General features: G+C 35.8%; 2 protein-coding genes across 4 annotated transcripts; both read left to right on the forward strand.

Moving 5' to 3' along the window:
* Positions 1 to 691: 691 nt before the first annotated feature.
* Positions 692 to 5,216, forward strand: LOC133284830 (protein IQ-DOMAIN 21-like). 3 transcript variants are annotated; one of them, XM_061481944.1, is made up of 5 exons: positions 692 to 924; positions 1,121 to 1,213; positions 2,387 to 2,677; positions 3,410 to 3,748; positions 4,388 to 5,216. In XM_061481944.1, the coding sequence occupies exons 2-5, from the start codon at positions 1,127 to 1,129 to the stop codon at positions 5,000 to 5,002; spliced, it is 1,332 nt and encodes a 443-aa protein (XP_061337928.1). In that variant the 5' UTR covers positions 692 to 924; positions 1,121 to 1,126; the 3' UTR covers positions 5,003 to 5,216. The 3 variants fall into 3 exon arrangements, with proteins under 3 accessions (XP_061337928.1, XP_061337936.1, XP_061337932.1); XM_061481952.1 differs by having other exon boundaries at positions 4,391 to 5,216; XM_061481948.1 differs by having other exon boundaries at positions 1,127 to 1,213.
* Positions 5,217 to 6,669: 1,453 nt separating this feature from the next.
* Positions 6,670 to 18,910, forward strand: LOC133284820 (soluble starch synthase 1, chloroplastic/amyloplastic). Its single transcript, XM_061481931.1, has 15 exons — positions 6,670 to 7,299; positions 7,590 to 7,942; positions 8,041 to 8,118; positions 8,216 to 8,340; positions 8,702 to 8,783; positions 9,455 to 9,628; positions 9,889 to 9,970; positions 15,413 to 15,504; positions 15,579 to 15,641; positions 15,714 to 15,803; positions 16,193 to 16,317; positions 16,411 to 16,519; positions 16,599 to 16,654; positions 17,578 to 17,617; positions 18,456 to 18,910. Exons 1-15 carry the CDS (start codon positions 7,002 to 7,004, stop codon positions 18,609 to 18,611), a joined length of 1,923 nt encoding a protein of 640 aa, XP_061337915.1. The 5' UTR covers positions 6,670 to 7,001; the 3' UTR covers positions 18,612 to 18,910.
* Positions 18,911 to 19,698: the final 788 nt, after the last annotated feature.

Here is a 19,698-nt window from a genome sequence, read left to right on the forward strand (position 1 = left end):
ATAAAATATGAGGAAGATTATATTTACAATCTTTTTTCGCTTATAACATCTTACAATTAAATCTTAACCGTTGATTTTCGTTAATCTAACCGTTATAATTTATTAGATCATATTTATTAATTAATTATTAATTCTCAATAAATTATAATCGTCAGGTTAATAAAAATCAATTATTAAGATTTGATTGTAAAATATTGTAGCGAAAGGAGGTTATAAATATAATATTTTTCATAAAATATATTTAACAAATTTTGAAATTATTAGGATTCAGTTTACTAATTTTTTATTAATAATTATAATCTTTACTCTTCTTTCTAAAATAATATGTATGTCCAAATAAATCAACTTCAATATCAAATCAGGATCGAACTGGCGCAGCCTCGCAGGTTGATCCGGGAACTAGAGTATGGATCGGTTCAATATAGTTAACGCATCGGTTGTACAATCAATTCGGTATCAAAATATTTAATACAAATTTCAAAATATTTATTAAATATTAAATTTATAATAAATATTAAAAATTGCATTAATATGAACTTTATAATAAATTAAAATTGTATTATTAAATACAATCATAAATGTTTGGTGAATATTATCGTCAGGTTATATCTATGCATCTATTTTTTAGTATATATATGAATATGTATAGATTCCATCTATTCATCCATATTATTTTCTCTTCATATTTAGATTCTATTTCTGCCACCTACTGGATTAAAGTTACTAATAATCTCTCTATCTCTCTCACACACGCGTTCTCTGTGACTGTATCCTCATCCTTTTTTTCTCTCTCTCTGTCTCTCTCTGATTTCTGCTTCAGAATTAAGAGTTCAGAACTTCCGGGCTCTGCTAAATGACACACACAATACGTCAAGGTCCAATCCAACTGATCCCAAACACCAACATTTGTCTCACCAACAACAGGTTTGTTCCTAAACCGGTTTTCTTGTCTCTCTGAAATTTAGTACACAGTTTTTTGCCTTAACGTAACGTGTCCTAAGGGATGTTTTCGGTTCGTTGAATACTTGAAACGGTAACAATTCGATTTTTAAGGTTCTGACATGTCTGAATTGGTAATACATATGATTATGATGATGGTGATGGTGGTGGTGGTTGTAAGAAGCAGATGGGGAAGAAAGGAGGAAGCTGGTTCTCATCAGTGAAGAAAGTTTTCAAGTCATCTTCTAAGGACTCGCCGGTGCCGGAAAAGAAGGTGATCCATTCATTCCCTGCTTTTTGTTTTCTTCTTTGTGAATAAATTATTTGCTGGGGTGCTATGTTTCTATTTTCTTTCTTCTTTGATTGTTAGGACCAATTAATTTTTTTTTTCTATTTTCAATTCTGCTAAAAAAAAATTTAATGCGTTAGGAGTTTCCATTTTGATTTACGTTCCAAAAGCATAATCACTGCTCATTAGTAAATTTCATTGCCTTGTCTCTTCTTTTTTCTTCAATATTCATTTTGACAGTTAAGAGATTTTTGGAAGATCGACTTAATTCATTCCTTCAAAGATTATGATATCCATTTGGTCATTAGTTAATAATTTCTTGCCATCGAAATTGTTTGAACATTACTGTTTATTAGGATCAAATTGATGTTTTCTGATAACAAAAATTACCATTTAAAGATAAGTTATTGATCTTTTGCGACAAAATTGATGTTCTGAAAATTTTCCAATACTAAATTGGTGATTTACTTCTTGACACCTTTTTATTTTATATTTTTAGTTTCTCTTCTTTTTCATTTTTATAATCGTAAAAATTTTCATCTTAATTATATGCGTTACGAAACTGGTTATACGTTATTCTAATATATATTTTTGTGACGACTTTAATTGTGCATCATGTCATTGATCACCGGTTCACATCGAAGTTCTTGAATTAGTCATGTGTTTAGGTCACGAGTCATGGCCCTTTCCTGAATCCCCAACAAACCAAAAGAAAGCAGAAATTGCTTATCTGCATATCTGCAGCATAAGTATTGCTATCATTGCACTTTACCTTACACATTAAAGGCTAACATCTCGTTCATAAGTAAAGTAAGTGAAATTCTTATTTGTTGCTGTTGTCGTCTTTTGTGCAACCACACAAAGGGTGATCTTACTGGCCCTTAGGACCATCAACCCAATACAGTATGTAATTATGTGTGTATATGGTCCCCATCATGTGAACATGTATCAAATAATTTTACTAGTAATTGTGTCACATAGTTATCATACCACCTAACCCATCACATCATTCATCTTGATCATCATGTGCTTCCCATGATAGATCTCCATCATGTTAAACAAAACACGTTATTCTGTTTAATTTTTGTTATTGTTTGACTTTCCAACAAAAAGATTGCTAATTAGGAGTTAAATTGATGTTGGGGTTTTCACTTTCAGAAAAACAAGGAAGAGAAATGGCAGCATGAAGTTGCAGAGGTGGTGTCTTTTGAGAATTTTCCTCCAGAGAGTTCTCCAGATGTCACCAATGAGGGAAGTACCACATCAACACCTGTGACTGAAGATAGAAATCATGCCATTGCCTTTGCTGCAGCAACTGCCGCAGCTGCTGAAGCTGCAGTTGCAGCTGCTCAAGCAGCTGCTAGAGTTGTGAAATTGGCAGGTTATGGACGCTACTCTAACGAAGAATCTGCAGCAACACTCATTCAATCATACTACAGAGGATACCTTGTAAGGACCTCCTTTGTCTTTTGTCTTTCTCTTACTAACTTCAGTAATTATTCTTGTCTTTTTTTGGTCAAGTTGTTGTTCATTGTTTAACATCAGAGTGTGTTACATCAGAAATTCATTGGTTCCGGTTGGGCCATAAATATTCCACCTACTCCCACAGTTTTACAGTTACATGCATTTATAATAAATGAATGACCCTTGCCGTATTATATGTGATCGCCATTCATCTTTTTCAAGCATTCAACCTTGCATTAATTTATTTTATATATATAAGTAAAACTTACCCTGAAAATGTTTGTATTCCGAGCATATGAAGTAGCTCAAAACTAACTGGAACTCAATCATTTTCCTTATTAGGTTGGAATAATAAAGAGGAGATAGGGTAAATAAAATATTCATGAATTAACTTGACCATTTGGTTGGTTGTTTGTGCTTACCCATCCATTAATTTTATACACATAGCTCAAAGTTATCTCTTTTGTCAACTGATATTAATATCTTTGCGTATAGACTCTGGCAAGTTTTTTGGCCTTTGCCACACATTGTGAATGTGTTAGTTAAGCGTGGCACACCAGTACTCTCTGAATTCCATGAGTCTATATTATATATAAATATCCATTCTAATTATCCCTAGTTATGTTGCAATTATTTGTGACTTTAAAGTTTAAACTAATTGGTACCCAAGTAAGTAAGGACAGTGTTCAATTTGCAATTGGGTGTTGAATTGTGTAGGCTAGACGTGCATTGCGTGCTTTGAAGGGATTAGTGAGGCTGCAAGCACTTGTGAGGGGACATAATGTGCGCAAGCAAGCGCACGTGACAATGCGGTGCATGCAAGCATTAGTCCGAGTACAGGCACGAGTAAGAGCTCGCAGACTCCACTTGACTCAGAAGAAGCAAAGAGAACTCGATGAACAAAAACCTAAGCTTATGAGCCCCGTGACAAAGTTAAACTCAGATGGTTGGGAAAATAGGCGACTAAGTAGTCAGAAAATTAAGGAACGTGATTTGATGAAACATGAAGCTGCAATGAAAAGGGAGAGAGCTCTTGCATACGCTTACAACTGCCAGGTTATTCTTTTTTTTCTTTTCTTTTTTTCCCTTTGAAATTACTTTTTGTTACTTACAATAGTCGCTTAGAAGGTTAAAATGTAAATCCGTAATTTCTTTGTAAATCTGTAAGGATAAGATTGCTTTCAAAAACCCTCACCTTACCCTAGTTAGTCTTTAATAGGGAGTGGTTTTAAGAGGATAAATATGGAGTAGTGATAAAATTGCTCTCACTAAAAGCTCGTTTGTTCAAATTTAGAAAATAATTTTTTTACAAATATGCAAGTATAATACTGTATACAAGATTTCCTTTACCCCGTTTTGTTAATGGGGGTTTAATTGAAAGTGAATTTTACACTAGTCCTGTGGCTACACAAGAATTAATTCAATTCCATATCAATGAGTTAAAAGTTTAATATTTCTTATGTTTTATGAGATAAATTTATCTATCTCTTACATACATAAAAGTGTGTGGGACCTATGTAAGTCCAAGTGAGGAGAAGGGAGAGAAAGAAAAAATATGAGTCACACACACTTTTATCTATATATAGAAGATAAATTTATCTTTTATGATATATGAAACAATAAACCCTAAATTAAATTCAATTATCATTACCAAAAAAATAAAATCATTTTCATTGTTAATCATTTTGTTTGCAGCAGCAACAGCAGAAGCAATATTTGCAGATAGACCAACATGGTGATGATATTGGAAGCGATTGGAATTGGTTGGAAAGTTGGATGTCATCACAATCACACCATGTTAGACATTTGGGGTCACGTGGGACCCAATACATGACTCTTAATACAGCCACTGCCACCGCAGATGACATGTCTGAAGAAAAAACAGTTGAAATGGACATGGTTCTGCCTCTGGACTCAACTCACCCCAACATGGGCCTCATGAATCGAGACTTTCTTTATTCAAGCCCAATCTCCAATCGGCACCACCATCGGCAGCACAGTGGGAATGTACCTAGCTATATGGCTCCAACCCAGTCAGCAAAGGCCAAGGTTCGGAGTCAAGGCCCATTTAAGCAACGGACTTCATCTGGGCCTCACTGGAACTCATCCACTAGGAATAGTCCTGCTATTGGGTTGGGCTGTGACTCATCCAGCTCTGGTGGGGCCACTACAGCTAATCAATTTTTAAGGAGTCCAAGCCCAAAAATCAATGGGATTCGACCCCAATCTAGACGGATTTCAAGTGGTTGCCCAGATGATGTTGGGGTTGAAGATTGGGCCGTTCCTCTTGGACCCCACGGTTGGGCATGACTTGATTAATTAGTTTATTTTCTGAACATCGTAATAATTATCATAGCATGCTTTTGTATGGTCTGAACTTTGGTCGTTGACATGCATTGGTATTTATTATTTAAGGACAGTTTAATAATGTCGTTGATGTCATGAACAACAAAATCTGAGATTGTATTACCCCCAACCAACACACAAAAAACGAGATTGTAATATCTAGGACTCGTGTAATATATAGGACTCGTATTTTATGTTCTGTTTTACATGTAAGAAAATTGTTTTTTTTTTTATACAAAAAAATAATGCTTGAGTTGTTTATATTACATAAAATATGTACAATTTTGAATTATCTTAGCGCTTCATAAGGCCATGAGATTAACCATCATATGTGAATGAAAATCAAAATAACGGTCCGGAAAAACAACAGTTAACGTGTTTCTAAAATGGGTTTGTTATTTCTAAAGTTATTTTAGATAACTTTATCTAATGTTCATCGAAACGACATCGTTTTGGGGCAGAAATCATGATGTTTTTATAATTTTAATTTATTTCAGGGTTATAATAGTCTTTGTCATTCTAATTTTTTAACTCCAAAACGACGTCGTTTCGATGAACATTAGATAAAGTTATCTAAAGTAACATTGGATACATTTTTCCCTTCTAAAAATAAAATACTTTCAATTTTGGTTTATGGAGAAGGGTATATTTATCACCAAAAAAATTTATCACCCTTATAACCAACTTAATTATCGTTGATTTCCGTTAATCTAACGGTTATAATTTATTGATAATTACTGGATCGTACTTATTAATTAATTATTAATTTTTAATAAATTTAATAAATTATAACCGTTAGATTGACGGAAATTATCAGATTAGATTGGTTGTAAAGGTGATAAATATTTTTTGTGGTAAGTATATCTTGCCCCTTTGTTTATTGCCTTCTTATTTTTAAATTTTTCTCAACACTTTATCAGAGGATAATTTTTTGTACGTATATAAAATGTGCATGCATATTTTTTTTATTTCGAATGAAATGAGATTAAGTTTATGCTATAATTTATAAATAAAGAAGAAGTTAATGAAATTAATAGTAAATAACTTTCCTTTTGTTAACAACCTATTTAACTATCTTGTAAGAAAAAACAAGCCTTATTATAACCTAATGCAACCAAACCATGATTCGGATGCTCTAAAATATATAAATAGTTGGGGTCCAATAGTGTTACTATGTCAACTACGAAAAATGTGTACAAATATACTACGAAGCATCAATTTTTCAAAAATCTTAACGTGTCGTGTTCGATATTTTTCGACATTCTTCGACATTCTAACACTTAGTGATACTGCAACAGGCATTGCAGAGAATTATAAAAGGATTCAAAGGTCGTGTTACATTACGTTTTTAATTTTAATCATTAAATTTGTTGAATTTTGATTACTATTTTATTAAGTTTAATATAAATATTTTCTATTATTTTAGTTATATAATATAACATTATTTACAAAAACATAATGCATTTAATATTAAATACACCAATCCAATGATTAATGAATAAATAATCAGAAAAAAATAATTATTATGAATTACCGTACTTAATAATGTAATTAACGTAATAAATAGATATAAAAATGTAGTTAATATCTCTCACTCAATCCATATCCTTTTGCAGCAATTGGGGAAATATCAGAGGTTGGATAAAAAAAAACAGAGCAAGAAGAGATAGTGAAGTAGTGATGTAGGTGCTGCTAAAATCTAGTGTTGGCTTTTTTTAAGGTTTTGGCGGTTTAGGTGGATCTGACGCAACGCAATGTACCCTTTTCTCTTTCCAAATCTATTTATCACCTCTCATCTCATGTGATTTCTCCACTGTGCTCTGTTTCTTTTTGTTCTCTCTCTCTTTATTTATCTTCCTTTCCTTTTCTGTTCACGATTCTTTTCCTCCTACATTGGAAATTGGAACTCTTCTCTCTCTCTCTCTCTCTCTCTCTCTCTCTCTCTCTCTCTCTCTCTCAACGCATGGAGTCTCTGGAACTTGCTCGTGTTTTTCTACATTTACGAACATCATCAATGCCAACTCAAGCTAATAACAATTCAGGGTTGATGAGGCAACTGGGTTTCCCATATTTGCTGAAAAGATCAACTAAAAATGCAAACTTGCGATCATTTTCCAGCGACACTGAAGGTGGGGCTGCTGCTTCACAAGACGGGTCATTTGCTTTTGAAGACGAAGCTCAACACCAACACCACAACCACCGTAAAGAAGAAACAGCTCTTGTATTAGCTAGAGAGACTGATGCTTTTGGCTATCTAATTGGTTTTCGCTTGATTCCTGAGTCTGGTGCCTTTATTTTTTTTAATTTTTTTTATATTAATTTCCTCTTTTGCATTATAAAATTCATAGACACATGTCAAGTTATCAACATTTCATGCACATGTGTCATTTTATAGGCATGCATTTAAAAATCTTGCTAGGCTTTATTCTAATTTTGTTGAGTTGAATTGAAAAATTGGTATGTTAATATTATAATGACAAAGACTAATCTTGTATCCATCAAGTTTTAGAGGGTGTTATGATTTTTGACTTGATAAGAGCATAACATGCAGGGAACATTACTAAAGAAGATTCAACTAGCGATGAAGTTGAAAAGCCTGAGGCTGAGGATATAGAAGAAAAGAAAGCTGAGACTAGAGTATCCTTCAACATTGTTTTTGTTACTGCTGAAGCTGCACCATATTCAAAGACCGGTGGTCTTGCAGATGTTTGTGGTTCTTTGCCAATAGCACTGGCAGCTCGTGGACACCGTGTTATGGTTATCTCTCCTAGATACATTCATGTTCCTTCTGAGGATAGTAAGTTTTCTGGTGCAGTTGATCTTGATCACTGCATCAAAGTATATTGCTTTGGAGGTATTCAAGAAGTTGGCTTTTACCATGAGTATAGGGAAGGTGTTGATTGGGTATGAACTTCTGTTTTTTTTTTTTTTAGGCATTTGCTACTCTTGGGGTTTTCAAAGCCATTTGATTTCTTACATCATAGTATCTGCTTCATGTTTAGGTATTTGTGGATCACCCCTCATTCCATAGACCAGGGAATCCATATGGGGACAAGTATGGGACTTTTGGGGATAATCAGGTATGATTTTAATTCTAGCTTTGATGCTAGATTAGTATTATACTTCCATCTCTGATTCATGAATAATGATAAATTTTCTTCTCACTTCGTTTTACAGTTTCGGTTCACTTTACTTTGCCATGCAGCATGTGAAGCTCCGTTGGTGCTTCCATTGGGAGGATTCACTTATGGAGAAAAATGTGTGTTCCTTGTTAATGATTGGCATGCCAGCCTAGTTCCAATGTATGCATGCCTACCTTTATCTACCCTTTTAATACTCTTTGCCCCCTTCCCCCATTTTTTTCTTTTCCAATGTGTTTTTCCCGAAGCATACTATTTGTGTCAAAGTTTATCTTTATTAAAATATGGGAGTAAATATGTTTGCTTTAGTAAAGACAATCCTTCTTCCAATGACTCGCTACAGTCCTGCAATTTGCTATTTACTTTGGAAACTTTACTTATCCTTACTTTTACTTATTCTTAGGCTTCATTATGGCATGTGGATTTTCACATTTTAACATTCATTTGAAGCTTCTTGTGATTTGTCTGAGTTGACTCTGCTGTCTTACTGACATTGAGTGCTGGTACTTCGATTGTGGTGCAGACTTTTGGCAGCAAAGTATCGTCCACATGGGGTATATAAGGATGCACGCAGTATATTAGTAATACATAATATTGCCCATCAGGTAAGTTATTTCAGTTTTATTTTATTTTTGGAAGTGTTACTATTAACAGAAGCAATAACATTATACTTTGATCTTTATGCTTTCTTAAATGAGCTTTGAAGCTTCAACAACAGAACAAGGGTTTGAGTAATGTTTTATGCTTTTCACCCACATGCCTTCAGCGTGGCTGCCTCTTATTTACAATTATTAATTGCAGGCCTATGATAACAATGAATACATTGTCAGAAACTGAAAAATTTATACTACTTTTATTTTTTAAGTTTATACCGACAACCAACAACTAAGCACCATCCCAGTAGGTGAGATTTATTTTGAAGTTTATAAATACATAAAATACTATGTGTTGGTTGTCACATTGAAATGCATGATTGGAACATGATTGGCTGGGCTTTGCATGCAAAATTGCATATCGAAGATGCTCGGTCATGTTAATGAACACTCTTGGAGAATAATTGCAGTCTTTGATCTGTGATATCACAAATAGGGTGAATAATGCTTTGCTAAATGAAATTTATATTAACTCAAGAAGTTTGTAACATAAGGATTTCAGATGAAACCATTCGAGTAGCAACCTAAAAAATTAATTATTATAAATTGTTAGATGGTGTAACTCAAGAAGTTCTTTAGTCTTTTTATATCAGCAGAGAAGCTGATGAAAAAATATGTGTTAGGGAGTTGAACCTGCAATTACATATAGTAATTTGGGGCTACCTCCAGAATGGCGTGGAGCACTGGAATGGGTTTTTCCTACTTGGGCAAGGACACATGCTCTTGACACAGGTGAAGCTGTCAATTTTCTTAAAGGTGCCATTGTTACAGCAGACAGGATACTAACAGTGAGCAAGGTAATATTACTGCATATCATATATATTGCTTCCTGCTGTTTTATTGAGTCAAATATTGCATATTTGTTTGTTGCTCAATGCTCTTTCTGTTCCTCAATCCTCATTTCACAAATTTTTTTATCATCCAAAGTTAAAACTTGCATCACTTTGTTCAGTTGTTGTAATAACTCTGGTATCATAACAATCTTTGTAAAAGACAAGTGTCCTGTATTTATTTTGTAACGATATGCATTGCATAAAGAGCTACCTCCATTTTCCAGGGTTATTCCTGGGAGATAACAACTAGTGAAGGTGGATGTGGTCTACATGAGCTATTAAGCAGTCGCAGAAGTATTCTCACTGGTATTGTTTTAACATTTTTTTTCTTGTAGAATACATTTTCAAGCACATACATGAAAGGTTTATTGATGGCTTAAGAATTTTCAAATTGATCACATATGGTTTATACTCCTGAATGTACTTTGATTCTTTGAGCAAGTTAAATCCAAGTTTGGGGTAAATTCTCTTCAGTGAAAATGCTTATCTCCAATGAAGTTTCAGTCTTTCAAATTATATTTTATACGATTAAGGTCAATGTTAATATTAGACTTTGACTACATTACGGTTTTCACCCATAAAAATAGATTTGCTTGAATGTAATAAACTTACAAAACTAATCAACAGGATGAATAACAGGTATTGCTAGTCTTGTTACTCAGAGACCTTGTGAGCATAATTTAACAGGCATTGCACATATAAGAGTATTTTGAACTCCTTTATGAATCACATCCTATTTGAAAGCAGACTTTCATGTTTATCAGATTTGATGGTAAATAACTAGTGTCACAAAATTGAGACACTAATGTGTTAGAAGTCTTCTTATGAATTTTGATTAGAAGACTTTCATATCTGTATATCTATTTGTAATTTTTTTCTTTCTTTTTTCCCCCCAGAAAAATGGGTAGAAGCCCTCGCAACTTTCGATTTCTACAATATCACACCTCAGTTTTGGTTAATTGTTAATGTTGAATATCAAGAACAAGAAGATTTATAAGTAATTCGTGTGTCTTAACTACACAGCGGAGAGTCTATTATATAACTCAAAAGAAAGAAAATACAAAGAGATATACATGATGTGGGACTTCTATACTACTATTCTAAACTATTATTTACAACACTCCCCCTCAAGCTGGAGCATATAAATCATATGCACCAAGCTTGTTACATAAGTGATCTATCCTAGGCCCTCTCAAAGACTTAGTGAAAACATCAGCTAATTGATCAGTTGAGTTAACAAAACTAGTGACTATATCTCCAGAGAGGACTTTTTCTCTAACAAAATGACAGTCTATCTCAATGTGTTTGGTCCTTTCATGAAACACTGGATTGGAAGCAATATGTAAAGCAGCTTGATTATCGCAAATGAGAGATGTTGTGCCAATGTCTCCAAATTTGAGTTCCTTCAATAGTTGTTTTAACCAGATAAGTTCACAGGTGGTTGTGGCCATGGAGCGATATTCTGCTTCAGCACTTGATCTGGCAACTACACTTTGTTTCTTGCTTTTCCAAGAAACCAAGTTACCTCCAAGGAATACACAATACCCAGATGTGGATCTTCTATCACTGGGGGAACCTGCCCAATCAGCATCTGAGTATCCCTCAACTCTGGTATGACCTTTGTTTTTATAGAGGAGACCTTTACCTGGAGCATTCTTGATGTACTTGAGGATACGGATCACTGCATTCCAATGATCTTCACAAGGAGAATTCAAGAACTGACTTACTACACTGACTGCAAATGAGATGTCTGGTCGAGTAACTGTCAGATAGTTCAGCTTCCCAACCAATCTTCTATACCTTTCTGGATCTGAAAATAGCTCCCCCTGATTTGGCATAAGCTTGACGTTTGGATCCATGGGGGTATCGACGGGCTTAACATTCAACAAAGTTGTCTCCTCTAGAATGTCCATAGCATATTTCCTCTGGGATATCACAATACCACCCTTGGATTGAGCCACTTCAATTCCCAAGAAATATCGTAGTCTTCCGAGATCTTTTGTCTGAAAATGATGACTGAGATGTTGTTTTAACTGAGTAATGCCTTGATGGTCATCACCTGTAATGACAATGTCATCAACATATACCACCAAATAAATAGATCCAGAGTCTGAGTGGCGATAAAAGACTGAGTGATCAGCCGCACTCCGAGTCATACCAAACTGCTGGACAATGGTGCTAAACCTCTCAAACCAAGCTCGTGGAGACTGTTTGAGACCATACAAAGATTTGCGGAGTCGACAAACTAGACTGGACTCCCCCTGAGCAACAAATCCAGGAGGTTGCTCCATATAAACTTCTTCCGCAAGATCACCATTGAGGAAAGCATTTTTGACATCCAATTGATAAAGGGGCCAGTGACGGATAGCAGCCATAGTAATAAAGAGGCGAACAGACGCCATTTTTGCCACAGGGGAAATGTATCCCCATAATCTTCACCAAACACCTGAGTATATCCCTTGGCCACCAAACGTGCTTTGAGACGATCCACCTGCCCATCAGGACCAACCTTGACAGTAAATATCCATCTACATCCAACAACAGATTTTCCAGAGGGAAGAGGAACCAGATCCCAAGTACCACTGCCATGAAGTGCACACATCTCGTCAATCATAGCCTGTCGCCATCCGGGATGGGATAATGCCTCACCTGTAGTCTTAGGAACAGATACAGAAGACAAAGAAGAAAGACAAGCAAAATGTGATGGAGAAAGGCGATGATAACTCATATTTATTGAATACCTGGGTGGAGGACGAATATTACGAGTACCTTTTCGGAGAGCAATGGGTAGGTCAATGTCGGAGGGCGGGACCGAAACCGCAGGAGTTGATGACGGCAGATCTGAGTCCATAGGAACCTCATCAATGTCTTGGGGTATGGGTGGATGTGACCGACGGTGATAAACCTGGAGAGGAGGATCTGGTGTTGGGACATATGGAGAAGTGACAGTAGGCGTTAGTGGTGTGGAATCTGGTGCAGGCGGTGGTGGTGTGGAATCTGGTGCCGGAACATATTGAATTGGAACAGAGGGTAAAGGTAACTGAGTATCAACAGAGTCATCGGGAACGGAGGTGGAGCCAAAAAATGGCACAGACTCAAAGAAAGTAACATCCGCTGAGACAAAAGAGCGAAGGAGACTGGGAGAGTAACACCGATAACCTTTTTGTGTTCGGGTGTAACCGAGGAACACACATTTGTGGGATTTGGTAGACAACTTGTCACGATTGGGACCGAGTTCATAGACAAAACAAGTAGAACCAAAAATACGAAGGGGTAAGGAATGTAAAGGCTGATGAGGAAACAAGATAGAGTACGGTACCTGGTTACCAAGGACAGAGGAAGGCATGCAATTAATGAGATAGCAAGCGGTGAGAACAGCATCACCCCAAAAATTGGTAGGAACATTCCCATGAATTAAGAGTGTCCGAGCTGTTTCAATAAGATGACGTTTTTTTTCTTTCAGCAACCCCGTTTTGTTGGGGGGTATGCGCACATGATGTGTGGTGAAGAATGCCATGAATGATTGAAATGGTTGAGACAGATACTCACGAGCATTATCACTACGAAAAGTGCGGATAGGAATACCAAATTGAGTAAGAATTTCATGATAAAACTTCTGAAATATGGAGAACAACTCAGAGCGGTTTTTCAGTAAAAATAACCAAGTGTTTCGAGAATAATCGTCAATAAAGGTAACAAAATATCTATAACCCCGAGTTGATTCAGTACGACTGGGTCCCCAAACATCAGAATGAACCAAACTAAAAGGAGAGGAGGCACGACGATTGACTCTATTAGGAAAAGAACTGCGAGTATGTTTCCCGAATTGACATGATTCACATTGCAAAGTAGACAGCTTGGACAAACGTGGTACCATCTTCTGGAGCTTTGTAAGACTAGGATGACCCAACTGAGCATGAATAGTGACTGGAGAATCTAATACAGAATGAGCATGAGAGGAGCTGGAGAGCAGGTAAAGGCCATTGGACTCAAATCCGCCGCCAATTGTCCTCCCCGAATTTCGATCCTGTAAAACAACAGAATTTTGGGTAAAAGAAATGAGACAATTAAGAGAACGTATTAAACGGCTAATGGAAAGGAGATTAAAGGGTGAACCAGGGACATAGAGCACATTATCAATAGTAATGGAGGGAAAGAGATTTACTGTTCCAATCCCATGAGACTGAACCTGGGAACCATTAGCCATAGTGACAACAGGCAAATAACCAGAGGTAGAAAGAGAGGAAAACAAAGATTTATTACCAGAAATATGATCAGAGGCACCAGAATCAAGAACCCAATGACTAAATGATGAACTTTGAGTGAAACCAGCAACACTATTACCTGTATGCACAACAGTAGCAGTGGAACCAGTGATCATGAGCCGAGAAATATTTTGAGGAAGGATAAATGAGCTAAAATCATCCATAGATCAAGAACAATTCGCTGAAACAAAGATGTCGTGAACAGTAATGGAAAGAGGAGAAATGCTTCAGTGGGAATTTAGGAACGGGCCTTGGACGGAAAGAACCGCCTCCTTGTGACGATCACAACTGTGGGTGGCTCGCCGGAAAAAGTGCCTGAAAAATGATCGGTGGTGGCGGTCAACGGCGGTCAAACGGTGGTCCACGACGCTGGCAACCTCTGATGACGGTGGGTCTTGCGTCGTTGGGTAGATCGGCTTCTTCTGAGTCCGTTGATGTACTTTTTGATCAAAACGGTCGCCAGAAAACTTTTCCGGTGGAGGACGGTGGTGGCAGACGGTGGCCAGAAACTGACGATGTTGACAGTTTCCGGGAAGATTTTTACTCGGTAGACAGTGGGTCTACCGGAAAGATGCGGATCTTGTTAGGCTCTAGATACCATGTTGAATATCAAGAACAAGAAGATTTATAAGTAATCCGTGTGTCTTAACTACACAGCGGAGAGTCTATTATATAACTCAAAAGAAAGAAAATACTCATACATGATGTGGGACTTCTATACTACTATTCTAAACTATTATTTACAACAGTTAACTGCTGTGTTGGGTTCATGTGGAGTGACTAATTTTAGCATACTTTGGTTTTTATGCATGAATTTGCCTACATAGGAATTAATGGATGGATTAGTGTTAGGATTATTCAAGCATAAGTGTGGTAGGGGGAATCGATTAACAGAGAATAGATAAAACTGGCTATTTTGGTGTTTTTCAAAGTTGAAAGAGGTTAATTACTGGAATTGAATCCTAAGGGGCCTATCTACCAAAGGGCAAAGGCCACAGTTGAGGAGGGTTGAGCACATTTTGCCTTTTGTTTTTCCTTCAAGCTGCATCGTGCAGTTAACTTTTTGCAAGTCATTTAGGTAATGCGTTTGGAAATATGGATATGCTGATGCTGCTCTTGACTTAGAAAAGCTGTGTATTTATTCATTTGTTTGCTAATATTGATTTGTGTCATAGAATCTGTCATATTGATATTGGTTTGAATTATCAAAAGAAAACTGTTGAAGTACCTCTAATTTTTTTTCTGAATAACAGCCCAATTTCATTTCATAAATTCAGTAGCAGAAGAATTGTTATTTTCCTAATGATCATTACTAAGTCTGGAAGCTTCTTTTGTCTCTATATTTTCTCATGACCCTGCTTAATGCTTTCACCTGTACACATAGTTGTGTGAGTCAATATATGGGAATTGGGAAAGCAAAACAAGAATTTACTGAATGATGTTCCTCGAAGCTCAAACCTGTAACAATTTCATCATTGACTAGGGATCACAAATGGAATTGATGTTACTGAATGGGACCCGTCATCTGATGAACATATTGATTGCCACTATTCCGCTGATGATCTTTCTGGGAAGGTTGTTTTAGTCTTTCCCTTTATCTCCCCTTCCTATCTGTTTTGCTGAACTTGTCTTATGTCAAATTCTCTCAGGTCAAATGCAAGATTTCTTTGCAGAAGGAATTGGGCCTTCCACTGAGGCCTGATTGTCCATTGGTAAGTTTATTTGATCTGCTTGGTAAAATTCTTACTCACTTTTCTGGTATTGATTATATCCAAAACTTGTAGATTGGATTCATTGGAAGACTAGACTACCAGAAAGGTATTGACCTGATTCGCTTGGCAATTCCAGAGCTCATGGAAGATGATGTTCAGTTTGTAAGTGATTTTGTAAATTAGTTCGATAAACAGATCTCCTGTGCCAAATAATTGAATGCATGCTGTGGATCTACCTATATGTAGGCCATGCCTACTGGTAGGGCATCAAATATATCTTGAGAAATTGCAGATATAACTAACTACCTGATAAATAAAAAACTAAACATCTTGATACTTGTTAGAAAAAAAATTCCATGATTGATCATTTTTACATATGCAACTTCTTTCCTTGTATGAATAATTTCATTTGAGTGTATAATTAAAGCCCCTCAAATTCTAATTGATAGATGTAAGTATAATTTCTGAGGAATATGTTGTATTGTATTTGTGGCCATCTAATGTGGTTGACAGTCTCTAGTTATTTTTCCTTTTTCTTTTCTTTTTTCCAGGTAATGCTTGGCTCGGGAAACCCTATTTATGAGGATTGGATGAGAGTAGCTGAGTCAGCTTATAAAGATAAATTTCGGGGTTGGGTTGGATTTAATGTTCCAATATCTCATAGAATTACTGCAGGGTAATGCAAAATTAATAAATCCTTTATAGAACAATTGCAGGGCCATGTAAAATTTTCTTACTGTTTCCATGTTTCTGCATCAATTATGCTCAGCTGTGATATACTGTTAATGCCATCCACATTCGAGCCCTGTGGACTAAATCAGTTGTATGCAATGAGATACGGAACTATACCAGTGGTTCATGAAACTGGGGGACTAAGGGTAAGTCAAGAAAATGCAAGCAATTGGCTAGTTCAATATGATTTCTTTGCCTTCATGCTTTCTCTTTACTGATTTACAGGACACTGTTCAAAATTTTAATCCATTTGCTGAAGGAAGCAATGCTGAAGGCACAGGGTATGTTGTTCATGAGCTGGGATTTTTTTTTCTGTTCAACTGTTAAATTACCATTTGTTCTTAATAAACCTTACAAATTAACTACTCTATGGTCCGAGTGAAACTATCAAAGTTATGGGGTAATAAAAAAATGGAACCTATATGGTGATCATGGATCTTATATTTAATTTTGTTGCTGTGAATCAAGGAAGTTAGAGATCTTCTAGTGCTGATCGGAAAGAATTTAGATTTGTAGATGTAAGTGTGATACAACAATCAACTAAACTCCCATAAGCCTGTCCTAAGCCTGGATAAAATGGTTACAACCAGCATGTACTTTGCCAATTATCATAAATATATATTATATGCACATCTTAGGTGGTCTTGGTCTTGCAGCTGGCTTGGATTTTTGTTACTAAAGGCATGTATTAATGTCAAAACTAAGCTATGACTTTTTTATCAAAGTAATAAAGGGAAAAATGAAGGGGAACCTTGACATAACAGCTGGTGTTGTCGCCGTGTGACCCGGAAGTCACAGGTTTGAATTAGGTAATCAGCCTCTTATAAATGGATCGTAAGGCTATAGACCGCATGATGGGTCTGACCCTTTCCTGGACCTTGTGCATAGTGGAAGCTTTATAGCACCAACTTGCCCTTTATAGTACATGGAATAAAATAGAAGCAGGAGTTAACAAAAAAGAAGGAGTATTTATTCTAATAGAGTGGCATTTACTCAAACTTAGTTTTCTGCGAATATAAACTATGACTTCAATTATGAATTAATTTTTTATGGGTAGTTTTCTAAGTCTATTGATTCCTACTATGTTTTTTTTTCCTGTGACACTTTCAGAGGTAATGCTACAATGCCCCTGGATTTTACAAATACAGAATTATGAATATGCTTATTTCAAATTGTTTGACATTGTTTTGAACTTCACAAACAGGTGGACGTTTTCTCCACTAACAAAGGAGAGCATGTTAACGGTAAGAGTATTTTGCAATCTAGAAAATTCTATGTTGTTTATCTTTTGCAAATTGATGTGGAAAGTTCTAGTCTAGCCTTGTTGATTGTGAAAAGGGTTGCAATATAAGTTTGTAATTGTGAGAGCTCTCATGTCTTCCTTTTTCTTTTTTTTGTGCATGGGGGAAGGGGACCACCTTTGGATAGAAAGCAAATTATAGACTAATATGGATAAGCATAATTTCTATCAAAACCACTATATTCATTCTTGTCTGAGCTCATTGGGGTGCTGCCCTTGGTCTAGAAAAAGGCATAATTTTAAGGAGACACTCGTGCATGCATGGTCTGGTTTAGTATGGCTAATGAAATGGTTCCTTCTAATTGCAATCATTTAGGGGGCTTCTTGAGTCAGACTCAGAATCTTAAAACAGCCTTATTAAGTCACTAAAACATTGAGGAATATGTGCCAATCTGTTCCATTCTGTCCATGGTGGATTCATACTTGGAATGTGAAACCTGTAAACACTCATAATGGGCTTTCTTCTTTGCGGTAATGACACAAGTTCTCAAGTCTTGTTCTTATGAAGAGCTTCAATTTCTTCCTGCATGGCTTCAGAGGTCTAATTTCCACCCTTCTTGAATCGACACTCACTTTTAAAGTGTCATCTCAGTTCTCAGCATAGCTGTAATTCTTTCGAGTAGAGTTCTATTCCACCCTGGTCATTACAAAACCATTGGCTAATTTCTCTCATTTTAGGATGTTCTGTCTTGACATACCTATAACCACTGTTTGCGGCTTCTCCTCTCTCTTTTTTGTTCTTGTTGCCTTGGTCGGTCTTAACTTGTATTAATTTTTTACAGGCTCTAAGATATGCCATTCAAACATACAATGAACATAAGTCTTCTTGGGAGGGCTTGATGAAAAGGGGTATGACAAGAGATTACACTTGGGTAAATGCTGCCACTCAATACGAGCAAGTCATTGAATGGGCATTCATCGATCCTCCCTATTGCTGAAAGCAGTAACGAAGTTTTGCATAAAGCATACAAGATTAAACCAAGATTTTCTTTCAATATCCAGCTACTTATGAGGATTTTCATGTTCATAATTGTCATGGCCGAGTGATCACAGGAAGGAGGCCTTTTGTTGTAATTTTACTATGAAAAACATAATTTTTCCCTTCCTTTTTGTTAAGGGGTGCACATATCTTTACCCATCTTGGGTTGTATTCTTTGAAGATATGATAGGTACATACATAAACTCAGCTAGTCCTCGTGGAACTTTTTATACTGATTGGAACTCCACGTTGTTTGTAACAATGTTTTTATTTAATGCTGTTAGAAGTGTTTTCCCATGCAAGGGAAAAGGAGGGATAATGATTTTTTACGTGTCACATTCAATTTGCACCATTTGATAATTGGCATCTATAATAGTTGCTATAAAGCTTGAAAAATTAAGAGAGCTGTGCTATCAGGTTGACCGACACAGTTTGCAAGCTGAATCAATCTTTGTCCATAAACGATCAGCATGTGTTTTAATTGGTTAGGTAGCTCGGGAGTCCTTCAATCTAGTAATTTTTGGCTTATTTTTTTTGTTGTCTAACTCATTTAACTTTTTAAAAAGTTTAATTACAGCTTACCATACTCTTTTATTTATTTTTCATTTAAATATATTATTAAAATTTATTATATTTATATAATCTATTAAGTATGTATAATGTATTGACATAATTATTTATTTAAATTTTATTACATGTTTATCATATTTTGATAAACATCAATCAATATCCGAAGTCTTAGAGAACCTGATTAATTCGATTTCGAATTTATTTCTTTTCACTTTCCGTAGAAATTGTAACTCTTAGAATTTGTGTTTTCTTTATCATTCTAAAATTTATAATTTAACCCAAGAGTTAGTGGTACTTAAATTCCAAGATTTGACTTGCCCGCCCTAGTAAGTTTAATTTTTGTGATTCGCAATTTTTAGAAAGCGTGGAGAGAGAGGGGCTCGGATTAGTTAAATGATAAATAGCTAAGGGAGTGTTTGGTTGAGGAGAAATTTTAAGAATAATAAGGAAATGTTATTGATAGGAAAATGAGGGGA

Source organism: Gastrolobium bilobum, unplaced genomic scaffold (genome assembly GCF_033153095.1).
Source record: "Gastrolobium bilobum isolate Gb01-03AN ecotype WA unplaced genomic scaffold, APGP_CSIRO_Gbil_v1 utg22780, whole genome shotgun sequence".
Lineage (NCBI taxonomy): Eukaryota > Viridiplantae > Streptophyta > Magnoliopsida > Fabales > Fabaceae > Gastrolobium > Gastrolobium bilobum.